At 40.8% G+C, this 25,644-nt stretch overlaps 2 protein-coding genes across 2 annotated transcripts in view; both read right to left on the bottom strand.

The window, feature by feature from the left end:
* zgc:193811 (uncharacterized protein LOC559801 homolog) overlaps nt 1-25,644 on the bottom strand; it is a 125,572-nt gene that overhangs the window by 16,960 nt on the left and 82,968 nt on the right. The window contains exon 4 of the mRNA XM_028813663.2: nt 24,571-24,698. Within this exon, the coding sequence (XP_028669496.1) occupies nt 24,571-24,698 (128 nt within the window). The remainder of the gene's footprint in view (nt 1-24,570; nt 24,699-25,644) is intronic.
* Nucleotides 1-25,644, bottom strand: part of LOC127529574 (uncharacterized) — an 813,564-nt gene that overhangs the window by 720,153 nt on the left and 67,767 nt on the right. The gene's annotated exons all lie outside the window — the stretch shown is intronic.

Raw genomic sequence — 25,644 nt, 5'->3', positions numbered from 1 at the left:
AGAAGGTGGTGGTGGTGGCTATAGAGGCTGACAGAGACCAAATGCCACATCTTACACAACAGGATGCTCACCAGGCTGGTGTAAAACAGGTTGTCTTTTGAACTTACTTGGTTTGTCTTTGATTTCATAAGGGTTAGATGTGTAAATAATAATAATAATAATAATATTCATATTGTTTATGTGGAATTTAATACACTGAAGGAGTGGGTACATTTTTTTCACTATATCTGTTACTAATAAATTATGTCTATCTACGTACATTTGAAAAAAAAAAAACAGTGAAATTGAAAGACAACATTTGAACTATATGTTGTCAAGGACTGTCTCCTCTCTGAGTGAGAGGTCGTTGTCTATCTGTAAAGATGGTACAGTAATGAATAGTTATATTGAGTCACACTTAGCAGAATATAACACTAGTGTCTACTTAGGTGTTCATATACATGGCTTTACTTAATTAGTACTTGAATGTGACATGTTTTCAGTTCCCCTTTCATCTGGCACTTTTATTGTATCTTATTTTAGAAATAGTGATAGCACTTTGCAGTGAAAATGTACTTGATTAATTATTTTCAGTCCACTTTGAAGGCCCTGTTTTTGGGTTTGGGTTACTAATATTGTACTTTATATTCCTTTGTAGGATTTAAATCTTAAGAAGCCTTTGGGAAACCAGAGTAAAAGGTGATCATTTGTTCCTATGTACTTTACGTCATTTGTTATTTGCTAAGGTGGTAGCTAATAATGAACAACTGTTGTGATAAAGTATGATTTCTGATTGGTTTGTATGGTGCTCTGATCATTCAGGCAGGAAATTTAGCAGCCATACTTTGAAATTAAATATGAGATCATCTCTAGCTGGGATGGTGACCATTTCTTTTGGAAAATCCAGGCCATTGCAAAAACATATATCCTAAGTATTTAATCTGTTACATTTTTATTTACATGCCAGGACCAGTGGCATTTTTGGCCTGAACATTCTGGTGGGGTCATACCAGAATCTTCCTATATGTGAAAATACTTTTCTATGGTAAACATTGACTTACCTAATTAATAATGTCCATCCTTTTGCTAATGGCTACTGAAATCTGCAAGTCCCAAAAAAAAAAAAATCATTAAAACAATGCAATACTGGTGTCTGGTCTATTTCAATTGGCATCAGATCATTGTGATGTTCTCTCACATTGTCATCATTAGTGCTGATTGGCAAAATTCAATAGAATGATTTTGGTATTGAATATGCTGTGGTTGTCGGTGACCTTGTTTGCTGAATATTTTCTTAGAAATTTGCTGTGCAGTAAGCTAAACCAAGCATATTTTTCAAGTCACTAATATGGCATATTAAGTCTGCACAGTCAAGTTCTTTGATTGTGTATGACTTTCAGTCAGCCTGTGCAATGTGCCTCACTGTCACAGTGGCATGTGTCGCTGTACTTTTCCTGTCAGTCATGGCACATGGACATCTGCCACAGTGTGCAACCTCATTGCTGTTTGCTGTGAGGCACGTGGCCAAATTGCTGGCTGCAATGTGAAGCACCTGAAACTCAATTTCATGGCTGAAGTGGTCCACACATCCAGTTCATTTTTATTGAAACCAAGTCCAAAGCTCAAAGCCCAGGGTGTGTGAGTGTTTGTGACAGAGAGACAACCCTCACCATTTTATATATGTAGATATCTGGGTTTTGTTTCACACCAGGATTCTGCACTTCTTTCAAACAGGAGTGTAACACTGCTGGCTTGTTTTCAAAAAAACAGAAGGAGTACACGTAGGCCTCTTTGGTTGCTTTTTCAAATTTAGCAAGGCCCTCCTTAGTGGTTAATGAAAATCAAGGTGCAGCATAATGTCTTATGAACAATACATTCCTGATATTGAATAATACATTCCTGATATTGAACTACTTTTTTAAAATTACTTTGGCTACCATTGTAGGTACTGGACTTTCACTACCAGTTTGCTTGAAAAAATACAAACCAAAATGTAAATGTGTAATTAAAAATAAACAACAAAAACAACAACCCCCTCCTTAAACCGCCACCTTATTGTGGTGGAGGGGTTTGCATGTCCCAATGATCTTAGGAGCTCTGTTGTCCAGGGTTTTATGCACCTGGTAGGGCCACCCATGGCAAGCTGGTCCTAGGTGAGGGATGAGACAAAGTGCGGTTCAACATAACCTCCTATGATGAATAAAAAATTTGGAAGGCGTTTTCCCTCGCCCGGACACGGGTCACTGGGGCCCCCCCTGGAGCCAGGCCTGGAGGTGGGGCTCGATGGCGAGCACCTGGTTGAGAGGTTCCGGCTAGATATAGTCGGGCTCACCTCAACGCACAGCTTGGATTCTGGAATCAATCTCCTTGAGAGGGGCTGGACTCTGTACCACTCTGGAGTTGCCCCCGGTGAGAGGCACCGAGCGGGTGTGGGCATACTTATTGCCCCCCGACTTGGAGCCTGTACATTGGGGTTTACCCCATTGGACGAGAGGGTAGCCTCCCTCCGCCTTCAGGTGGGGGGATGGGTCCTAATTGTTGTTTGTGCGTATGCACCGAATAGCAGTTCGGAGTACAGTGATCCCTCGCTATATCGCGCTTCGTCTTTCGCGGCTTCACTCCATCGTGGATTTTAAATTTAAGCATATGTGAATATATATTGCAGATTTTTCACTGCTTCGCGGATGTCTGCGGTCTACAGTACGTGTGCTTCCTCAGTTGATTTGCCCATTTGAATTCAAACAAGGGACGCATTTGAATTCAAACAAGGGACGCTATTGGCGGATGGCTGAGAAGCTACCCAATCAGAGCACGCGGTTAAGTTCCTGTGTGCTGCTGATTGGCTCAGCAACGGAGTGCTGCATTAACCAGGAAGTCTAATCTCACTCATTCAGAATTAATGCACGTTACTGCTAATGCTTCAGGATTGCAGAAAAGGTAAAAGTTTTGGATATGTTGAAGGAAGGAAACAGCTACACCGCTGCAGGACACAATTACAGCATCAATGAGTCCACAATTCTTTTTATTTAAAAAGGAGGAAAAGCATATAAGATCTACGGCCGCAGTGTCCTTTAATCAGGGCGCAAAACGAGTTGCAAGTGGACGTGATAAGGCAGTAGTCTGGATGGAATCTGCTTTAGGGATTTGGATTGAAGAGTGATGGAAGAAGAACAACGGCGGTGCTAAACAGTCGCCTGAAGAGGCTCCTTTAGAAGAGCTGTAACGCTATCCTTTGTTGTGCAGTAAAATTAAACTCATCGTTATCGGACAAGTCGTCGTGTCATTGTTGGTGAGTAACCATAATTAATTATTTACGTACAGTACTTATTACATGTACATAGTTTAGTGTCGCTGTACACACATTTTACTGTAAACAATTTTTCTTGTATTGTACGTATTTATTGCTGGTGGCCTGTCTGTTGTAATGGCTGTAACGTATTGATATCGGAGACGCTCGATATCTTTAAAATAATGTTTAGGTTTTACTGTATGTAAACTGTGTTTACATACATAATTTCAACGAATCTTACCTAATATCTAAGAGAATACAAAGGGTTTATGCTGTATAACTGTGCGTGAAATGTTTATAATAGTGTGGGAGAGTTTATAAGGGCTTAAAATATATAAAAATAACCATATAAACATATGGTTTCTACTTCGCGGATTTTCTTATTTCGCGGGAGGCTCTGGAACGCAACCCCCGCGATGGAGGAGGGATTACTGTGCCAAGCCTTTTTGGAGTCCCTGGAGGGGGTGCTAGAGGGCATACCTTCTGGGGACTCCCTCGTACTGCTGGGAGACTTCAATGCTCACGGGGGCAATGACAGTGAGACCTGGAAGGGCCTGATTGGGAGGAATGGCCCCCCCGATCTAACCCGAGTGGTGTTTTGTTATTGGACTTCTGTGCTCATCATGGATTGTCCATAACAAACACCATGTTCAAGCATAGGGGTGTTCATATGTGCACTTGGCACCCTAGGCCTCAGTTCGATGATCGACTTTGTGGTCGTGTCGTCGGACTTGCGGCCACATGTCTTGGACACTTGGGTGAAGAGAGGGGCGGAGATGTTAACTGATCACCACCTGGTGGTGAGTTGGCTTCGATGGTGGGGGAGGATGCCTGTCAGGCCTGGTAGGCCCAAACGTGTTGTGAGGGTCTGCTGAGAACGTCTGGCAGAGCCCCCTGTCAGAAGTAGCTTCAACTCCCACCACCGGCAGAACTTCGACCACGTCCCGAGGGAGGTGGGGGACATGGATTCCGAATGGGCCATGTTCTGTGCCTCTATTGTTGAGGCGGCTGACCGGAGCTGTGGCCGTAAGGTGGTCGGTGCCTGTCGTGGTGGCAATCCCCGAACCCATTGGTGGACACCGGCGGTGAGGGATGCTGTCAAGCTGAAGAAGGAGTCCTACCGGTCCCTTTTGTCCTGTGGGACTCTGGAAGCAGCTAATAGGTACCGGCAGGCCAAGCGGAATGCGGCTTCGGTGGTTGCTGAGGCAAAAACTCGGGCATGGGAGGAGTTTGGGGAGGCCATGGAGAACGAATTTCGGACGGCTTCGAGGAGATTCTGGTCCACTGTCCAGCGTCTCAGGAGGGGGAAGCAGTGCAGTGTCAACACTGTATATGGTGGGGATGGTGCTCTGCTGACCTCGACTCGAGACGTTGTGGGTTGGTGGGGGGAGTATTTCGAAGACCTCCTCAATCCCACTAACATGCCTTCCAATGAGGAAGCACAGCCTGGGGACTCGGAGGTGGGCTCCCCCATCTCTGGGACTGAGGTCACCGAGGTGGTCAAAAAACTCCTTGGAGGCAGGGCCCTGGGGGTGGATGAGATACGCCCAGAGTTCCTCAAGGCTCTGGATGTTGTAGGGCTGTCTTGGTTGACACGTCTCTGCAACATTGCATGGACATCAGGGACAGTGCCTCTGGATTGGCAGACCGGGGTGGTGATCCCCCTCTTTAAGAAGGGGGACTGAAGGGTGTGTTCCAACTACAGAGGGATCACACTCCTCAGCCTCCCTGGAAAAGTCTATTCGGGGGTTCTGGAGAGGAGGTTCTGTGGGATAGTCGAACCTCAGATTCAGGAGGAACAGTGTGGTTTTCATCCTGGTCGTGGAACAGTGGACCAGCTCTACACCCTTAGCAGAGTCCTGGAGGGTGCATGGGAGTTCGTCCAACCAGTCTACATGTGTTTTGTGGACTTGGAAAAGGCATTCGACTGTGTCCCTCGGGGAATCCTGTGGGGGGTGCTCCAGGAGTATGGGGTACCGGACCCCCTGATAAGGGCTGTTCGGTCCCTGTACAACCGGTGTCAGAGCTTGGTCCGCATTGCCGGCAGTAAGTCGAACCCGTTTCCAGTCAGAGTTGGACTCCGCCAGGGCTGCCCCTTGTCACCGATTCTGTTCATAACTTTTATGGACAGAATTTCTAGGCGCAGCCAGGGTGTTGAGGGGGTCCAGTTTGATGGACTCAGGATTGGGTCACTGCTTTTTGCAGATGATGTTATCCTGTTTGCTTCATCAGGCCGTGATCTTCAGCTCTCTCTGGATCAGTTCGCAGCTGAGTGTGAAGCGGCTGGGATGGGAATCAGCACCTCCAAATCCGAGACCATGGTCATCAGCCGGAAAAGGGTGGAGTGCCCTCTCAGGGTTGGGAACGAGATCCTGCCTCAAGTGGAGGAGTTCAAGTATCTTGGGGTCTTGTTCATGAGTGAGGGAAGAATGGAGCGTGAGATCGACAGGCGGATCGGTGCGGTGTCCGCAGTAATGCGGGCTCTACATTGGTCTGTCGTGGTGAAAAAGGAGCTGAGCCATAAGGCAAAGCTCTCAATTTACCAGTCGAGCTATGTTCCTACCCTCACCTATGGTCATGAGCTATGGGTAGTTTCCTCCACAGGGTGTCTGAGCTCTCCCTTAAAGATAGGGTGAGAAGCTCAGTCATCCGGGAAGAGCTCAGAGTAGAGATGCTGCTCCTCCGCATTGAGAGGAGTCAGATGAGGTGGCTCGGGCATCTGATCAGGATGCCTCCTGGACACTTCCCTGGTGAGGTGTTCCAGGCACGTCCAACTGGGAGGAGGCCCCGGGGAAGACCCAGGACACGCTGGAGGGACTATGTCTCCCGGCTGGCCTGGGAACGCCTTGGGATTCTCCCGGAAGAGCTAGAAGAAGTGGCCGGGGAGAGGGAAGTCTGGGTATCTCTGCTCAAGCTGCTGCCCCCGCGACCCGACCTCGGATAAGTTCAGGTTGGACATGCAAACACAGTATTACCCACAGAGAACATAGCTCGATCAATTGGTCCAGCCCCTCAGCCAAAAATAGGCTTGTTGCACTAAGGCACATGAACAATTTCACATAGTAAAAGAAACATTTTTCTAGATGAGTAAGTACATTATGCATATGATAGAAAATTGGAAATCATTTGCTTGAATACAAAAAGTTTAGTGTTGTTATAAGCATTTTAATAATAACTTAGAACTACTGAGAGTAGCTTATTACTTATTTTACACAACATGTGGTAGGGTTGTGCCCCACTAACACTTAATACAGCTATTAACACACTATCTAACAGTGAAAATGATGCAGACAGAGATATAGATAGATTTTCTCAGATGATTCTGCACTAATAGTGTTTACTGACAAGGGAAACAGAGTATTTAGGAGTCTTTCTCAGATGATTCTGCACTAATAGTGTTTATTGACAAGGAAAACAGAGTATTTAGGAGTCAGAGGAAGAACTTTGTTTCTTGGTGCAGAAAGAATTGTCTGCAACTTAATTTCAACAAAACCAAGTGTGAGAAACAGAGGTTGCAGGAGACGGCAGGAAGAGAAAGCCGGTGCGGGAGAGTGAGCGAGTGAGTGAGCAAGCGAGTGGGAGTAGTCGTAGTGGTTGCTCCCGCTGAGTTTATAGTGAAGAGTGAGAGTGACCAGAAGGCGGATGACTCTCCGTGTAAGGCAGCGGGAGTCAGGACTTGGGACATGGATTCCCCAGCGTGAGAGCCCTGGTCATTGGGGGAATCCCAAGTCACTGTTTGGTGGAGCCTACCGGAGCCAGGGATCGGTAAGGCGAAGCAACCAGTAGGACAGTGGAGAGAAGGCCAGCTGCAGGTAGGGCGACTCCCCTGTTGAGAAGCCCAGATGGGAGAAGCCGTTGAGCTGCTAGAGGAAAGGAGACACCAGGCTTGTTTTGTTTTAAAAGACTGCTTTCTGCATGGTTTTAACCTTGTTGTTTTAAAGATTTTTTCTAATGGATTTTAACCTCCACTCTTCACTTTTGTTTTATGGATTATTTATTTAAAGACTGTTTGGAAGACACTGAACTTTCTTTAATTTGAACATTGTTTTTGACTGTTGTTTTAAATAAAAGCACTTGGCACTTTTGTACACCATCCCTTGATCCATTGTTGTGCCTCACTGCGAGCTCATCAGTGGCATTACAGACAGTGTTGGGTTCAAGGGCTCCAGGACAGAAGATAGGAGCATGGAGTCGAACCTGCATCGTCACACCAAGGAAGTGGTTATTGACTTTCACTGCACCAAAAGGCATCTACATCTAGTCACTGTCCAGAGAATGGATGTGGTGCATTGGAACTAGCACTTGGGGGTTTACATCAATGCCAGGATAGACTGGTCTCTTAATAAAGATAGATTATAAAAAGAGGGGTAGAGCATGCTCTTTTTTCTTAGGAGATTAACCTCCTTCGATGTGGATAGTGACATCTTTTACATGTTCTACTGCTCTCTGACGGCTAGTGCAATTATGTAGTGATGGCTAGTATGCTGGGCCAGTAACTTCACTTTAAGGAAGGCCCACTGAATCAACAAACTAAATAAGTGGGCAGGCTCAGTTATGGGATACTGTCTGGATGTGCTGGAGGTAGTAGCCAAGAAGAGAATGATAACAAAAGTGATGGATGTATATATGCCCCCTTTTTATAATAGGAACACACACAATTATCCATCCGTCCTATTTTCTTTTAGCTTTGTTAGACACATCTCAGTCTCCTCCATTATTATTGGCATCCCTAGTAAAGATAAGTAAAGAAAGTTAGAAAAAAATAGCAGTTTGGTGAATTACCTTAATCTCAAACAGAAAAAAGTTAGAGAAATCCAACATTTAACTGACGTAACTTTTTGATTTGGTTTATGTACATCTCTTTAATATTTTTCTTGGTTTATTGCAACATATATTCCTTGTACTGTTTGTAAAAAGATAGTTTCATAATGTACTCAATTGATGTTTTTGACATTATTATCTTTAAATTATTATTAATTTCCACTAATAAAAATAATAAAAGTCCCAATTTGCTCTTGTGAATTAGATTGTATTGCAAGTTTTGAGTTTTTGAATAAGACGGTTGCTTGTAAAATATTATCAACTTCAACAGACATTCTGATGAATGCTGAATAATGGCTTGTGACACCCCGGGTAAAGACACTGTTGTACAATTCCCGACTTGGGGTGCCAGTAGATGAGACCGAGCCACCAGGGGATGGAGTAAGAGAGACTCAGACCGTAAAAGCGACTTCAAAAACAGGATTCTGTTTTAATTCAGCTAAGTCCAAGCTATTTTACAAACAAATATCTTTCAAAAACATTTACAAAGTCTAATGCAAACACACTTCCAGAACTAAATAGCTCTCTGACCTCTCTCTTTCAGACCACACCTCTTTTGAGCAGCAGAGACTCCCACAGGCGCATAGCCCTTCGCAAACACCTGAGTAAATAAGTTCAACTGGAGTAAAGCTGACAGCCGACCAGGAGAAATAACCGGCAGTGAGAAATCGAAGTCAATCGTCCAGCAGGTGGTGAAAACTTAAAGCCAACGGTCTGTTATGTTTGTTTATTTTTTTAATTTACTTTATTGTCTTGTGTAATAGAAGGTACTGTTGCTTTTCCTGGAATTACAGTTGTGTCTTTCATTGTGTGTTTACTCACTGCCCAATTTAAAAACCCTGTGTGCTATTTTCTGTAAATCTCAAGAGTTCCCAGTCTCTTAATAAAACTGGGTGGCATAGACGGATATTTTAATGGTGTCTAAGTTAGATTTCCTGTGAGTGTGACCAGACACAAGTCACAGGTCTCTTATTGATTCAGCTGAATGTGGAAAGTGCTGAAAGCACCACAGTACAGCAAAAACAGAGAAGATAAACATAAGTTTCAATCTGTTCTCTGCCCGTTGACAGCACATTTATGTGTTGTGTGTCTTGCAGCATGTAGAGTTCAGGTTTTCCGGTTGACAATGTAGACAGCTTCACCTGCCAAAAGTGTTTAGTTAATTTAGAGGTGGTCGGGAAAATACAGGAATTGGAGGACCGCGTTAGGAACCTGATAGCAATTAGGCAAACCGAAAATTGGATCGACTCGGTTTTTTTAGACAATTCAGCTACTTCTGATTCGGCTTCTGGCTCTCCAGGTCCCACTGTAGTCAGTGTGTACTCGAAGTCAGCAGCACCAATTCAGCCACAGGGTGAGTGGGTAACAGTAAAATGGGGTACTAAGAAGACAAAATTTAGTCTCTCGGCACCCGGGTCACCAATTTGGGCCCAGAACAGATTCTTAGCTCTCTGCAGAGCACCTGTGAATACTGAGAACAAGAAAGTGCTCATAATTCCATAGTGCGGAATGTTAGAACTCCAAACTATGTTAAACCAGCAGTTAATGTTAAATGCCTTGCAGGAGCCAATATTTCTGACATAGAGGCCACAATGTATCTTGTTGCTGACAATGAAGTATCTACCTTATTGCTGCACGTCAGCACTAATAATATTTATTTACAGCAATCTGAGGTATTAAAGAGGAACTTCATCTCTCTATGCACCAAAGCTAAAAGAAAATGTTTAAATTTAGTTGTATCTGGCCCCTTACCAAGATTATATAGAAGGGATTTGATTTAAAGCAGATTGTGTTCCCTTCACTGCTGGCTAGAAACCTGGTGTGCAAATAAAAGCATAGCCTTTGTGAACAATTGGGCTGATTTTGGGAAAGGCCTGGGTTTTTCAAAAGAGATGGTCTTCATCCTAACTGGAGGGGATCTTATGTATTATCCCAAAACATGGTAGCAAAACTGCCTAGCTAACTGATTAGAGCACCATCTAGGTCGCAGTCATGTGATCTTAAATTACAGGCTGTTATTTATCCCACCTGTTACTTTTCTGAAGCTGTTACCCATAATCCCTGTTGTGGGGCATCAAGTAAATGTAGTCATGATGCAGACCTTAAATTATTTGATAAAAATAAGGTGAATGATTAAACCAAGAGATAAAGCCAGACCCTCCACCAGGGGCATCTGTAATAAAAGCTTCGTTCAAATTAAAACAAAAAATATATAAGCACTTCAGAAAGAAGTATGCAGTTTTAAATGCTGCTTATTGAACATTCGCTCTCTTGGAAGTAAAGCTGTAATGATATCATATTAAGTACAAAATCTGATCGGTGTCTTCTCACTGAAACCTGGCTTAGTAAATCTGACACTGTTCCCCTAGCTGATGCGTCACCAGATGGAGGCCTTGGAATAATAAATTGTAACAAAATGTAAATAACTTCTAAAAATGTAGGCGACTTCACATCTTTTGAGGCATTCATTTTAAATATGAAAACAGATTCCAACACGTCCTGCGGTGGGTTGGCACCCTGCCCGGGATTGTTTCCTGCCTTGTGCCCTGTGTTGGCTGGGATTGGCTCCAGCAGACCCCCGTGACCCTGTGTTCGGATTCAGCGGGTTGGAAAATGGATGGATGGATGGATTCCAACACAATTATAGTGCTAGTCTACACACCACCAGGGCCATATTCATTGTTCATGACTGAATTTAGCAACCTTTTTAATGTACACATTGATATGGAAACTAACACTTTTAGTAAATGTTTTACTTATGTGTTAAATTCAGTAGGATTTTGTCAGATTGTCAAAGGTTCAACTCATAATCATAACCACACATTAGATTTAATTATAACTTACAAAGTTGAAGTTCAAAATTTAAATATTACTCCATTAAATGAAGTTATTTCCGATCACTACTTAATTACATTTGATTTGGTTCTGCCCTTACGAATACACTCATAGATTAAAACAAAGACAGTGCGACATCTAGATTGTAATTCCGCTTCAAAATTTATAGATACTTTGTCCATCCATCCATCCATCCATCCATTATCCAACCCACTATATCCTAACTATGTAATTGTGGAAAACTATTTTGATCAGTTAACATCAAATATAAAAGTGGAAAACAATTTAGATCAGCTAACAGCACATTATAATGTGACCTTGAGAGATGCTCTGGATTCAGTGGTTCACCTTAAAGTGATCAAAGCACATAGAAACTCTCCATGGCTTAATGAAAATACTCAAGCTCTCAAATTAGAGTGTTGAAAATTGGAGGGCAGATGGAAAATAACAAAGCTGCATGTCTTTCAAATTGCATGGACAGAGAGTTTTTAAAAAATATAAAAAAAGCTCTCTTTAAAGCTCGCTCAGAATACTATTCTACAATGACATATAACAAATATAAAAATCCTTGGGTACTGTTTACAACAGTGGCTAAATTAACAAATGGGAATTCAGATCTACAGTGCAAAATACCAACAGATATTGGCAGGACAGACTTTATGAACTTCTTTAATGATAAAATTAAAAATTTAAGATCCCACATCTCAGCATTACAGTGCAAACCACATACTAGCTTGGCAGACCCTGTCTCACATTCAACACTTTAGAAATTTTAATTCTGTAACTGAGCAGGAAGTCTTGACTTTAATTTCTAAAATGAAACCTACTACTTGTTCCCTAAATCCAGTGCCAACAAAACTAGTAAAAAGTGCAATGGATGTTCTTGCAGCACCTATTCTTAACATTATCAATAGTTCATTATTGCATTATTGCATGGCACAGTACCTGATGCACTAAAAGTGTCAATCATTAAACCATTACTTAAGAAGTCAGACCTAGACCCACACTTTCTTAATAACTATAGACCCATTTCAAATTTACTCTTTCTCTCTAAAATACTAGAAAAAGTAGTCGCCAATCAGCTTTAGTCACACCTTACACATCACAATTTATTTGAGAAATTCCAGTCTGGTTTCTGCACTGGTCATAGTATAGAAACAGCATTAACACATGTTGTAAACAACATTCTGATATCCTCTGATGAAGGAAACTCCACTGTAATTATGTTGTTAGACTTAAGCACAGCGTTTGACACCATTGAACATTCTTTTTTACTGCATAGGCTGGAAAATGATGTTGGGCTTACAGACACTGTGCTCGCTTGTTTTAATTCTTATTTATCAAATCGTTCCAATATGTACAGAAATGTGCTGACAGTACTTCATCATTATACACAGAAGTGAGATATGGTGTCCCGCAGGGCTCAGTACTGGGATCTTTACTGTTTTCAATTTACATGCTTCCACTGGGATTTATCATTAGAAAACAATGCTAATTTTCACTCATATGCAGATGACATCCAGTTATACCTTTCTTTTAGATCAAATTAACTTTCTCCAAATGTTGTCTTTAATTAGTTGTGTTAGTGAATTAAAGAAGTGGGTGGATGAGAACTACCCATCTTTAAACACCGATAAAACAGATGTTAATTATTGGAGGGAATGATGCTGATCGTAACAATATTGTGTCATCATTTAACTCATTTGGAATCACTACTAATTTTACTGAATCAGCCTGCAATCTAGGAGTTATCTTTGACTCTAGTATGTCATTTAAAGCACACATTTCAAAGTTGTCCAAATCGTGTTACTTCCATCTAAAAATGTTGGGAAATTAAGGCACTTTCAAAATAAACAGGATTCTGAGAAATTAATTCATACATTTATTTGTAGCAGGACTAACTACAGCAATGCTGTGTTCACTGGATGTTCAAATTGTTATTTATACAGCTTTCACTTAATCCAAAATGCTGCTGCGAGAATTATTACAAGAACAAGAAAATATGAACACATATCTCCAGTTCTTAAATCCTTACACTGGCTCTCAGTTAAGTTTTGGGCAGATTTCAAAATCCTCCTTTTAACATATAAAGCCTTAAATGGCCAAGGTCTGGCTTATTTATCTGAACTTATCATGACTTACAAACCAGAGTGCACATTAACAGCTCAAGATGCCGTTATGCATATGATTCCAAGATACGGTATATCTATTCCTCTGCTTGTCTCAGGTAATTCTTTACAACAGAAAAAGTTTTCTTGAATTTCACTCTCTTCAACAGATCTTACAAAAGTTACAATGTAACATTTGTTGGTAAGATCTGATGACTCGTCAACCTGGATGGAAAAACTGCTATTTCTCAGTTTATCACACATATTAAACTGAGCCATCTGTGAACTCCTAAGGCTTCCAAGTTGTTAAAATTTGATAATCAGTGAATTAATATGGTACTATTAGATTGTATTTATTTTTTATGTATCGTTCATGTGTCTTACACACAAGAAAAAAGGGGATGCTAATTTTAAAGGATAAATTTGACATTTTTCAGGGAGAAACGCGTCACAATCATAGTATGTAAATATTTATTTGCCACATAAATTGTGCTCTAAAGTGAAGCGTTTTTTATAAATTTAAAAAAATATTTTGTCTGTTTTTCCATCCTTACTTGTTTGTGCACTTGTAGCAGAAGTGGAATTATGATAGCATTATTCTGAACAACCCTCCAAACAACCACCTCCCCCATTACAGTCTGTGTAGTTATTTTACATGGGCTTCAAAGCAAGATCAGAGGCAGTGCAGTGAAAAGAGCACATAAGACTTTCATTGTACTTTGTACACATAAAAAATCTGAAATGAACTGATTACTCTGCATTGTATTTTTTAATAAAAAGCTTGGATTTTTTTTATAAAGACAAGCTAGTTTTGCCATGTTGTGTCTTTTACTTGGACAACCAAAAAAAGAAACACCTCAGAAAAAGGCAGTGAGCTCGGTAGAGCAGATTTAAGCACCACAAACCAATTATCATTTTTTTCATGCATGATGAGTCACCTTTGCTGACTATATGGCAGTAAGAGCCAATCTTAGAAAGTTAATGGTAATGTTAAATTCACTTTAAGTATTCAACAGAGTATCAGTTTTCTCATACTTACTTAGATTATAGTATAGTCTTTTACCCTCTATAAGTTAACAGGAAATAGAACTTTTTTTTGCTATATCTGTAAAACTGACTGTTGCAATGGTAATAAAAGAACTAAGCACAATGTTTTTGAGTGAGAAAATGTATTGATCCTCATGTCAATTAGCCTGTAAATACATGCAGACTCCATGCATAACCTGGTCCTATGAGGCAGGAATGACAGCCCACTGTACTTATGTTAAAACATCTGTACTGAACTGTTCTGAACTTACTAAACTTCAACCTGATTAAATGTAGGTGAACTGGCATTGTCAAACTGGTCCTTTTGATGTGTATGTGTGTTTGCTCTATGATGCTTGCTGGGATAGGCTCCAGCTGAACTACAACCCTGCCCTGGATAAGGGGGTAAGGAAGATAAACCATACTAGCTTTTTCCCATTCAGGCACTGGATGTACAATATAATGATTGTGAAGAACGAAGTTTGACTTAAAAATACCAAACTTATCCTTTAAAACTGCAAGGAGCATGATCATACCATTAAGATTATAAAGTAAAGGGGCTGCATGAGAAATAAGCGAATGTTTAAATTAAACTTTTATAAATAAAGGGGAATAGTAATCATGGCCATTCCCACCCACCTCAGACACTGTCTACAGTGATCCTCAACACAGGAACCCTATAAGGTAATGTGCTGAGCCCTCTGCTGTACTCCTTATTCACCAAAGACTGTATGGGAAAAAAAAAACAGCTGTAGCGCCATCAATACATTTGCTGATGATACTGCCAATATAGGCCTGATCACCAACAGTGATGATACAGCTTGCAGAGAAGAGGTTTGCCGATGAAGAAGTTTGCAGATGAAGTTTAATATCAGTAAATGTAAAGTATCACAAAAATGAAGTAAAAATGTTAGATTTGAATACACAATGGGAGGTCTGAAAATTAAGAGTACACCTTATGAGAAGGACTTACGAGTCGTAGTGGACTCTACGCTATCAACCTCCAGACAGTGTTCAAAAGCCACTAAGAAGGCAAACAGAATGTTAGGCTATGTAGCAAGGTGTGTAGAGTACAAATCAAGAGGTTATGGTCAAACTTTATAATGCACTTGTGAGGGCTCATCTAGAGTGCATTGCACAGTTTTGGTCTCCAGGCTACAAAAAGTACCTACAAGCTAAAAATTCCATAGAAGAACAACTAGGCTCATTCCAAGGCTACAAGGGATGAATTATGAAGAAAGATTAAAGGAGTTGAGCCTTTTCAGTTTATGCAAAAGAAGAATAAGAGGTGACATAATTGAAGTGTTTAATTAATGTTATTTTAAAATTAGTTAATCAAGAACAAGGGATAAAGTTGAAAACTTCTTAAGGGTAAATTTCGCACAAACATTAGAAAGTTTCTCTTTACACCAACCATAGACACTTGGAATAAGCTACCACATAGCATGATAGACAGTAAGACTTTAGGGACTTTCAAAACTAGACTTAATGATTTTTTTTTTAGAAGAAAGGATCTCTCACTCGACATCTCAGAGAAGGACTGGAAGGTAGCAATGCACAGAATTCACTCAAGTTCCATATGTGCAAAGCATACAATCATTCAACTTAAAATTATATATCGAGCTCATCTGTCTTGTTTAAAATTGTCCAAAATGTTTCCAGGGCAAGATCCAACTTGCGAACATTGCAATCAAGTTTCAACCTCATTGCGCCATATATTTTGGGCCTGCACAAAATTAACATCATTTTGGACCAAAATCTTTAAATGCCTTTCAGGCAGCCTTGGTATCACAATCCCTCCTAATCCACTAACAGCTGCATTTGGTGTACTTCCAGATGGGCTTAAAGTGGAGAAGGACAAACAAACTGTAATTGCCTTTACTTCACTATTGGCATGTAGACATATCTTGCTCAACTGGAAGAATGTTAACTCACCTCTTTTAAGTCAGTGAGTAACTGATGTTATGTATCATCTAAAATTGGAAAAAATCAAATTCTCACTTAGAGGATCTGTATAAAACTTTTTGAAAACTTGGCAGGATCTAATCAATAACATTTAAGAATAAGCATTTAAACTGAGGAAGTGGATTCTCTCACCTGTTTTTTATTCTATTTATTTTTATTCATTTATTTACATATTTTTACTATTATTAAAGTTTTACTCTTTTGGCCTAGCTCTCTTTCTCATGGGTGGGGGTTGCTTTGCTTCAAACCTAGTTTTGTTAAACTAGACTTGCTTGTATGGAATGTTATTTAAATTTAACACAAAATTAAAACAATAAATAAGTGGATAGGACTGGTGAGCATTGCTGGGCTGAATGAATGGCCTGTTCTTGTCTAGATTGTTCTAATTTTCAATCACAGTGGTACTCTGACAGCAATCTTTACCATTAATATCAGAAAAGAATCTTATCACAGACATCAGGAACCAAGAAGTAGACCACACTTTGTTATACATTGGAGGGAATGCTGTAAAGACAGTTAGTAGCTTTATAATTTTAGGAGTCACAATATGTGTCAACTGGAAGAGGAAACAAGCCATAATGTTCCATGTTAAGAAAGCTTACTATAGCCTTGACTTTCTCAGACTTCTGGGAAAAGCTTGGAGGTCTGCATCTTAATACACAAACTTGTATAGGTGTCAAGTGCAGTCTTCTCTAAAGTTTTCAAAGCACTGTACGGTATTAAGAAGTTTAAGAATACATGCTGCATGTTAATCAGACAAACGTAATAATTTCACTGTACTCTGTACACATGCTATTACCATTCCATTACTGGCACACTGCCACCTTCTGTGTAGGACATATACAACACATACTGGCTTAAAAAGACAAAGATTTTTTTTTCTCCTCTGTACTAAGCAAAGAGTTCAGGATCAGCAGTATTCACACCTCTTCATTCAGGAAGATCTTCTGCTAACAGGTGTGACGGTGTGGGTTCGGCTCCATTCTCCCTCCTCATTTGGGAGGCTCTTGAACACGACACCATCGATGTATAAATGAGGAGGACACCACACGAAGCAAGAGGAAGGTGCAAAAGTGTTCAGTGCTTTCATTAAATACAAATCTCTAACAAGTCAGTGTCCAAAAGGAAAATGTAGTGCTTCAAAATTTATAAACAAATCCATAAAAACAGGTGAAAACATGGAGGTTAAGATCCACTGGCAGGAACAGTTCTTTCTAAAAGCCCGGTGCCTTCTTTTTACACTGGTGGCTCTTCTGCTTATCCTGTATGGGCGTTGCAACAAAGGAGTCGCCTTACCAACAGGTGCAGCTGACCTTCAACAGTTTCAGTTGCCTGCCATCCCATGGCTACGGAGAGGCTCCCTCGCTGGACCAAGACTTGGGTCCCCAACGGCCATGGCGCTCACGGTAGGGCTCTCCTCCCAAGCCTCCTCGACCCCTGCTGCTTTCCCAGTCTTCCGTGGCAGGCCACGCAAACTCCCAGTCACTCCAGCTCCTTGTAACAGCTCATGGTCACAGACATTCCTACACCTGTGCACTGAGTGCAAGGCCGTTCACTCAAGCATCACTCCCAGGGACAGCTCTCGTCACTCTACCACACCCTCTCCTACCAGGACATGAGTGTGGCTATTATTTATTTAAAAAGATACCGATTAGCTGCTGACTTTACCACAATAGATTACTCATTAGCTGCTCATACTGACAACAAGGTGAGTATATCTTATGAAATTGTTAATGAAAACTAACTAAAATGACTATAGAAGCATTTTGTTTATCAAAGTTAAAAATCTATATATATAATTAACTAAGCCAGAAGACAAGTAGCCGACCATGGAAAGCACGCCGGAAGGGGCGTGGATTCACTAAACCACCGACAAGTAAGACGCCGATGGCGCACGCAGGAAGGAGCCACGCCCACCAACTCTTAGACCATTGGATACGACGAAAGAATCACAGAGCCACGCCCACCAACTCGGACGCGACGCCAAGGGAAACATGCCGTCATTTCTGTTTGTCTGTGCCACAGTACACTTGCAGCTCTGAGCCACGTTGACTTTTCATTAGTCAACCTCAGTGGAACCTTGGTTCACACAGAGGCAGCGCCAGAGAGAGACAGAGGCACACACAGGCAGCGCGATAGAGAGAGCCGCGCACACACAGGCAGCACCAGAGAGACAGAGGGGCGCACACACACACACACACACACACAGAGGCAACGCCAGAGAGAGACAGAGGCACACACAGGCAGCGCAAGAGAGAGCCGCGCAATCCTTTAAAACTGAAGTTAAAACACAATGAAGGAAGCAGTCTTTAAAAACCAATAAGCCCTGTGCCTCTTTTTCATTAGCGTCTCACCTGCTTCAGGCCACTGCAACAGTCGAGACGCTCTCTCTGCAGCTGACCTTCTCTGTGCCTGACTCCACTACTGTCAGTCGCCTGATTAAAAATGGCCTTTTGAAGGGGAGCTATGGACCCGCTATACCACAGGAACACATTGCCTTCGAGCCTGCTCTTGCTCACTGTAACGTACTGGCTTGCTCTCTCTCTCTCTCTCTCTCTCTCTCTCCTCACTCGCTCACACACTACACAGGGGAGAAATGCCCGAAGCAGAGAGACAGAGGGGGTGGGGGCTCGCGTGCTTCCGAGAGACAGAGGGGGAGGGGGCTCGCGTGCTGCTGAGAGAGAGGGGGGGGGGCTGGGGAGGCTCTGTGCTGCTGAGAGAGAGGGGGGGGGGGGGGTGCTGGAGAGGCTTGCGTGCTGCTGAGAGAGAGAGGGAGAGGTGGGGCTGGGGAGGCTCTCGTGCTGCTGAGAGGGAGAGGGATGGGCTGGGGAGGCTCATGTGCTGCTGAGAGAGAGGGGGGCTGGGTAGGCTGCGTGCTGCTGAGAGAGAGAGAGAGGGGGGGCTGGGGAGGCTCGCCTGCTGCTGAGAGAGGGGGAGGGGGTTTGCATGCTGCTGAGAGAGAGAGGGAGAGAGAGAGAGGGGGTGGGGAGGCTCACGTGCTGCTGAGAGAGAGAGAGAGAGGGAGGGGCTGGGGAGGCTCACGTGCTGCTGAGAGAGAGGGGGGGGGGGGCTGGGGAGGCTGCGTGCTGCTGAGAGAGAGAGCCTGCGCATGCACTGCACATGCCATGCAGCTGAGCAGGGAGCCTGGGTGTTTATGTCAGTGTTATTCAATGTTTTTACTATTACACTGTGCATTCTATGGTATAATAATTAACTATATTTGTGCTTAAAAATCTTTAAAAAAATATATTTACATACAGTTCGTATGGTCTGGAATGGATTAATTGTATTTACATGTAATCCTATGGGGGAAATTGCTTCGGTTCACGACCAAATCGGTTTACGACCAGAGGTTTGGAACGAATCATGGTTGTGAACCGAGGTTCCACTGTATATTGAGTCTAGAAAACATGATCAGCAAATCTTTGATAGGCTGCAACAAAATGATGAAAGAACGGGCACATTTTTTTCTCACAAGCTGGGTGGGTGTTAGTTAGTTAATTAGTTACTCGAAGGATTTCAAGATTTAATATGCACAAGCGGTAACACTGCAAAAGCAGCCCAAACCAGAAAAGACGGCTGGCAAAAAGTGGCTGACAAATTAAACGCGTGTGCATTGTACTTACTGAAAGCGGCGTTACGGATTTTGCAAATGTTCATTTTTTCCCTCTGCATAAAAAACATTAAAAAAGCAGCGTGATTATGCGGCGTGGTATGCAGCGTGTAAAACAGTTTTACTTTAACATGAAGACAATTTCCTGTTAGATTTGCCTTTGCGATGACAATTGATAAGGCACAGGGCCAAACTTTCAAAAAGATGTGCATGTATCTGCCAAAACCAGTTTTCAGTCACGGACAGTTGTATGTTGCTCTCTCCAGAGTTCCATCTTTTCATTCACTTACTGGTATGCCTGCAGGAACACGTGCAGCGAGCGAGAGAGAGCGAGCGACACACACACGCATACAGGCGCGGGAGAGAGAGAGCGCTGGACGCATAAGAATAATAATACTTCATTACATTGATATACCGGTGTTTTCAGTATTCAAAGCGCTATCCACACAGGGAGAAACCGGGAAGCGAACCCAAAATCTTCCACAGTCTCCTTTCACCAGCGTGGCCTCCATCGTCACAGACAATCCCGCTTTCAGTCACGGACAATTGAATGTTACTCTCTCCAGAGGTCCATCTTTTCATTCACTCACAGTGGTATCCACAAACCCACCCCATTTGGACAACTGTGTCGTTCAGCAAGTGTTCACCCATCAATACATAATTATGCGGCGTATGTTACGCCGCGGGTTGGCTAGTGTAACTAAAAGCAGGGTGAAAATTGCAGGCTAAACTGAAATTAAAAGCACTTGCTCAAAAACTAATTGAAGTAATAGTACAAATTGATGGGGGGAAAAAACTGTTACTTCTGTTTTTTACGCAAACCAGTTGCTGGTAGCCTACTACTGGCTGTCTCTTCTTTTTCACAAAATGAGTATAACAGTTCATAGCTCCCCAATAAGAGCATACTTCTGAACTGTTTATAAACATGAAAGAACTGTATGACACTGACAGGAGGAGGAACAAGTGTGTACTTACTGTAGGTTGTTGACCTGGAATGTCTAGCAGGTTGTGTCATTTTTTGCCTTAACAAGATACTGTGATGTACTTGATTCGAAGTTTAAAAATAAACTTCCTGCTCTTCGAACAGATCAACAAAACTAAAACATGATTAAGACATCTTGCAAAACATTTGTAAGATAACTCTATAGGCAGATCTGCATGTTTGTTTTGTCCTTGTGCTATTGTGGAATAGCAATCATTTCTTAATCATTAAATGATCCTTTATTAAGGTAAGCAGAAACTACACTGAAATGATTCTCTCAAATAAAATGTCTTAAAACTAAACAGAGCCTAAGCTGAAAAAAAATTGACAAGTTAAAATAGCATATACTGTAATTATTAACTAATGTTAAATGAAACTACAGTATTATTGGTTTCTTGTTTATATTGTCTGATGTTTATTTAACAAATGGAGTTTTATTTATTGTGTGTTTATAGTTATTGACTATTGTTGGTATTGTACTACACTGACTGTCACAAGTCACTGGGACATATGCAAGTACAAATTTCATTGTACTACATACACATCATAATATATTTTCACTTGAACTTGCAGAATTTCAAACAAAATTTTGTTGCAGGGAGAAACTTTTAAAAAAACTAGGGGGCTTTGCCCCCTGCTCGCTTCGCTCGCCAACCCCCGTGTTTGGTTTTCCGGATACACACTTTTAAGATTTTTTTTTCTTTGAATTGTTGCTATTTCATTAGTTTCACTTTTATTTCAGAACTTCTGTAAAAACAATATTTGTAATCTTGTAGTCCCAATATGCTGAATCTTTTTAATGAGGTCAGGATAGGTTTCTCTGTTTGGAATTTCAGCATAGACAAAACGATCTACATCATCAGCAGTTAATATTTTTTTTTTACAAAGTAAAAAAGTAAATAGAGTTCTGCATTGGACTCCTGTCTGTAAAGTCGTGCTATTTTCCTCTCACAGTTCCAAAAGTACATGGGGTTACCAAGATGATACCCCAGCTTTTGTCTAGGTTTTTGTACAAGGGCTAGACAGAATGTTTTTGACTCCTGGGGTAAATTTAGGTTTTTAAATAAGCAGACAGATAAAAATTAAATAACATTAACAAAGTAACTAATAAATGCACGTGCGGTAAACTCCGTTTTTGAAATTCTCAAGATTCTTTATTTGTCACATGCATAGTTATACAGGACAACAAGCAGTGAAATGCATCCTGATCCGGTTATCAAAAACTGTGCAAAGTTAGAAGAATATCAGTTAGATTAACAAAAAGTCATAGATTGAAAGATAACAGTACAGTGATCCCTCGCTATATCGCGCTTCGCCTTTCGCGGCTTCACTCCATCGCGGATTTTATATGTAAGCATATTTAAATATATATCGCGGATTTTTCGCTGCTTCGCGGGTTTCTGCGGACAATGGGTCTTTTAATTTCTGGTACATGCTTCCTCAGTTGGTTTGCCCAGTTGATTTCATACAAGGGACGCTATTGGCAGATGGCTGAGAAGCTACCCAACTTACTTTCTCTCTCTCTCTCTCTCTCTTGCGCTGACGTAGGGGGGTGTGAGCAGGGGGTCTGTGTGCAGCTGCTTCCTGAAGGACATGCTGCACGGTGCTTCGCATACTTAAAAGCTCAAAGGGCACGTATTGATTTTTTTTATCTGACTCTCTCTATCTCTCTCTCTCTCTCTGCTCCTGACAGAGGGGGTGTGAGCTGCCGCCTTCAACAGCTTTGTACCGGCGGTGCTTCGCATACTTAAAAGCCCTATTGATTTTTTTTTTGACTGCTTGCTTTGTTCTCAGAGTTTAAACTTTTGAAAAAGAGACAAATGTTTGTTTGCAGTGTTTGAATAACGTTCCTGTCTCTCTACAACCTCCTGTGTTTCTGCGCAAATCTGTGACCCAAGCATGACATTCTAAAAATAACCATATAAACATATGGGTTCTACTTCGCGGATTTTCCTATTTCGCGGGTGGCTCTGGAACACAACCCCCGCGATGGAGGAGGGATTACTGTATAGTAGAACATAATAAATAAGTAGAATTATGTGAATAAAGTAGAATTAAGTGTTAAGGTACAATAGTGTAGTAATTATTGTGCAAAACCAAAGTTAGACTGGTACATAGTTAAATGAGGCAGTTTGTTTGTTTGCGCTACTGCGATCTTTACTTTTTTATATTTTCTAATTTTCCTACTTTCATATCCTTTAACTTTCTCCACATGTGTATAGCGCCAACGTTTTTTTTTCTAGCCTTTCCCTGGTTTCATAGTCTCTAACCTGCTCTGCATGTGTTTGTAAACGTCTTTATGAAGTTCTACTTTGTCTTTTACTCACTGTCATTTAATTCTGAGCCGGATTGGACATGCTTTTTTTCAATTCCACTTGTTCCGGGCTGATAATTACTTTCCTTATTTTCTGAATTTGCACCTCGATTATTCTTTTTTGTTCTTTTTTCTGTCTAACGCATTTGAGTCTCTTTTCTCCACGCTGCTTTCTTCTTCACTTATATGTCGACATTTAATTTATAACGTACTGTCCTTATACGCTTTATACGAGCACTGAGAGCCCTGGATCTGTGTGTGCTCAAATCCTTCACAAGACTGAATGTTTTGCTGCCTATTGTCCTATTTGATAGATTGTAAGTAGGGTGTGTCTTTGGTCTCGCAGGTAGATTGTAAGTAGGGCGTGTCTTTGGTCTCGCGGGTCTTTAAAATTGTCTTTCGAGAGGATCACATATCGTAGACTTGCTTTTTGCTTTGCTTTCCAGAATTTCCTTTTATAATAGCTAGATAAGATGGCTATAATATCACTTGACATTCACATGTGCACAGGCCCCTGAAAACAAAGATTCCATTCCAGCAAAAGCTGCATAATAAAGAAATGTGGTGACACCTCAAATCAGTGACAGTCTGACAAGTCGAAGTATATTATGAACAAAAGAGTAAACATTTTCTCTATAAATGGTGATAAAAAAAATACTTCTACAGAAAGACGGCACTAAATCAGTGGGTTACAACAGTGAACAACAACTGCATCAGATCTGAGCCTGTGAGATTGTTACACTACCACTGGATGCATAATTTTCCAGTGAGTGATAGCAAGAAGTGAAAATAATCAGTATAATGCTGTAATTTGTACTTTAACATCTATTTTCATGAAAAGTTTTTCATAAGGGTTATTTGAAAAATAAAGAGTAACATGCCAATTTGGAATTTGAATGTGATGGGGGTTTTTTTTTCGGACAGCTACAAATTAAAATTCTTACATGCACAGATTCCAATCACTCAAGCACAGCAGGCTATATTAGTTAGTCATTCATCATTGTGGAAAAAAATACAATATGAATTATGGTCAGATATTCTGATAAAACATTTATTGGAATGAAGAATGAGACTGCATATGGGAATACAGTAGTAGATTTCAAAAAATAGTGCCATAATGGACTTCAAAAAAAGAAAAAGAGAGACAGACACATGCCAGGAAATATTTTTGGGACTTACCTTGAGAAATATTAAATGTGTTAATTGCTTCAGATTTCCTAGATTACATGTCACCAATCACCTGAATTGGACTCAACACACTAAGGTCAGAATTATAGAACAGCTCTTCTGATCTCAGTACTTAGGCAAAAGAGGAAATGTAGCATGTTACAAACAATACTATCCTCTAGTACACATGATATTGAACACCTTCTCTCTACATTATACACACTTTTAAGTCCGCATTGTTTATATATTGTGTTCTATATGGTACATTTAAATATTTTAAAACTGAGATTTCCAATGTGTTTTTATTGCTTGAAATACCAAGTACATATAAGAAAACCATTTGTATAGGTTCTTTTGATTAATGACACTTGAATTTACATTATAATAAAACAGTAACATGGTTTTCTACATGATCAGATAGATGTGCAAGAGAAACAAAATCTTTTTCTTTGTATTACCAGGAAAGATTACCTATAATAATAGCAGTAGTCACGACTTGTTGTACTGAGATGAGGTTCACTGAGTCTACGGATGCCTTGGCCTGAAATATGGATTGGTTCTCCAGTCAGCATCTGAAATTCACTTCTTTTTTTCTCAATCTGTCAAGATAAAGTCAGCAAAAATATAATTCAAACAAAGTAGTGACGATCATAATGTCCTCTAACAAATCTTCATTAAGGTTCCAAAGGCTAACTCTTCCATCACATATCATAAATTTAATTCAACTCATTTTATTTTTTGTATTGCGTAACACAACCTTTACCAATGCTTAATTGCATAATCTGTATTTGTCAAGAAACAGATTTGTTTACACGAATTGTAAAACAAAGCAGTTTGAAATTGATTATCATAAAGGTAGCCCCACAATATCTGTAGTTGTAATAGTACAGAAACTGGTGACAGTGAAAAATTGGTAACATTAAATTACCAAAGTAATTTTACATGAATTCATGGTTGGTCTATGTGTGAGGTAGCTCCTAGTAGCACCTACTTTGTCTTTGAAGTCTGTGCTAACCTTTGGCTTTCACATCATTGGTCTATCACCTGTTATCTGGCTTTTCTCATTTAACTTTCATGTTTCTTTTCAACATTCTGGGCTGTTATCTATTTTAATATATGCTGTGATTATTGTATCCAGGTATTGGTTGTCTAATGCATTTGAGAATATACAGTAGTAAATATGACTGGTGCTGCCACAAAGGGTATTAACTGTGAATTTTGAACTGTGAATTTATTTGTATGTTGCCACTTTATAAATTTATGACACTGGATTTGATCACAAGGAAACCAGTTGCTTTGCCACCACATTCCTGTCTTTGTCAGTAATACTTCCAACACAACTGAGCAAATTAATTGTCAGACTTCAGAAAAATGTGTCATTCTAAGTTAGTCCTAAAGATATTTGGTTTTCTTTGCTATTAATCCTACTTGGTGCATCTTTTCTTTATTGTATTATGTAGTCATTATTTGATGTCTCTTGCTACTTACCATTCTCCATGCCACCTGTTCTCCTTCACTCTTTTTCACTACAGAGCAATACTTTTA

Source organism: Erpetoichthys calabaricus, chromosome 11 (assembly GCF_900747795.2).
Source record: "Erpetoichthys calabaricus chromosome 11, fErpCal1.3, whole genome shotgun sequence".
NCBI classification, from domain to species: Eukaryota; Metazoa; Chordata; class Cladistia; order Polypteriformes; family Polypteridae; genus Erpetoichthys; species Erpetoichthys calabaricus.
Note: the sequence above shows the minus strand (reverse complement) of the source record. Positions and strands in the feature narration are given on the sequence as shown.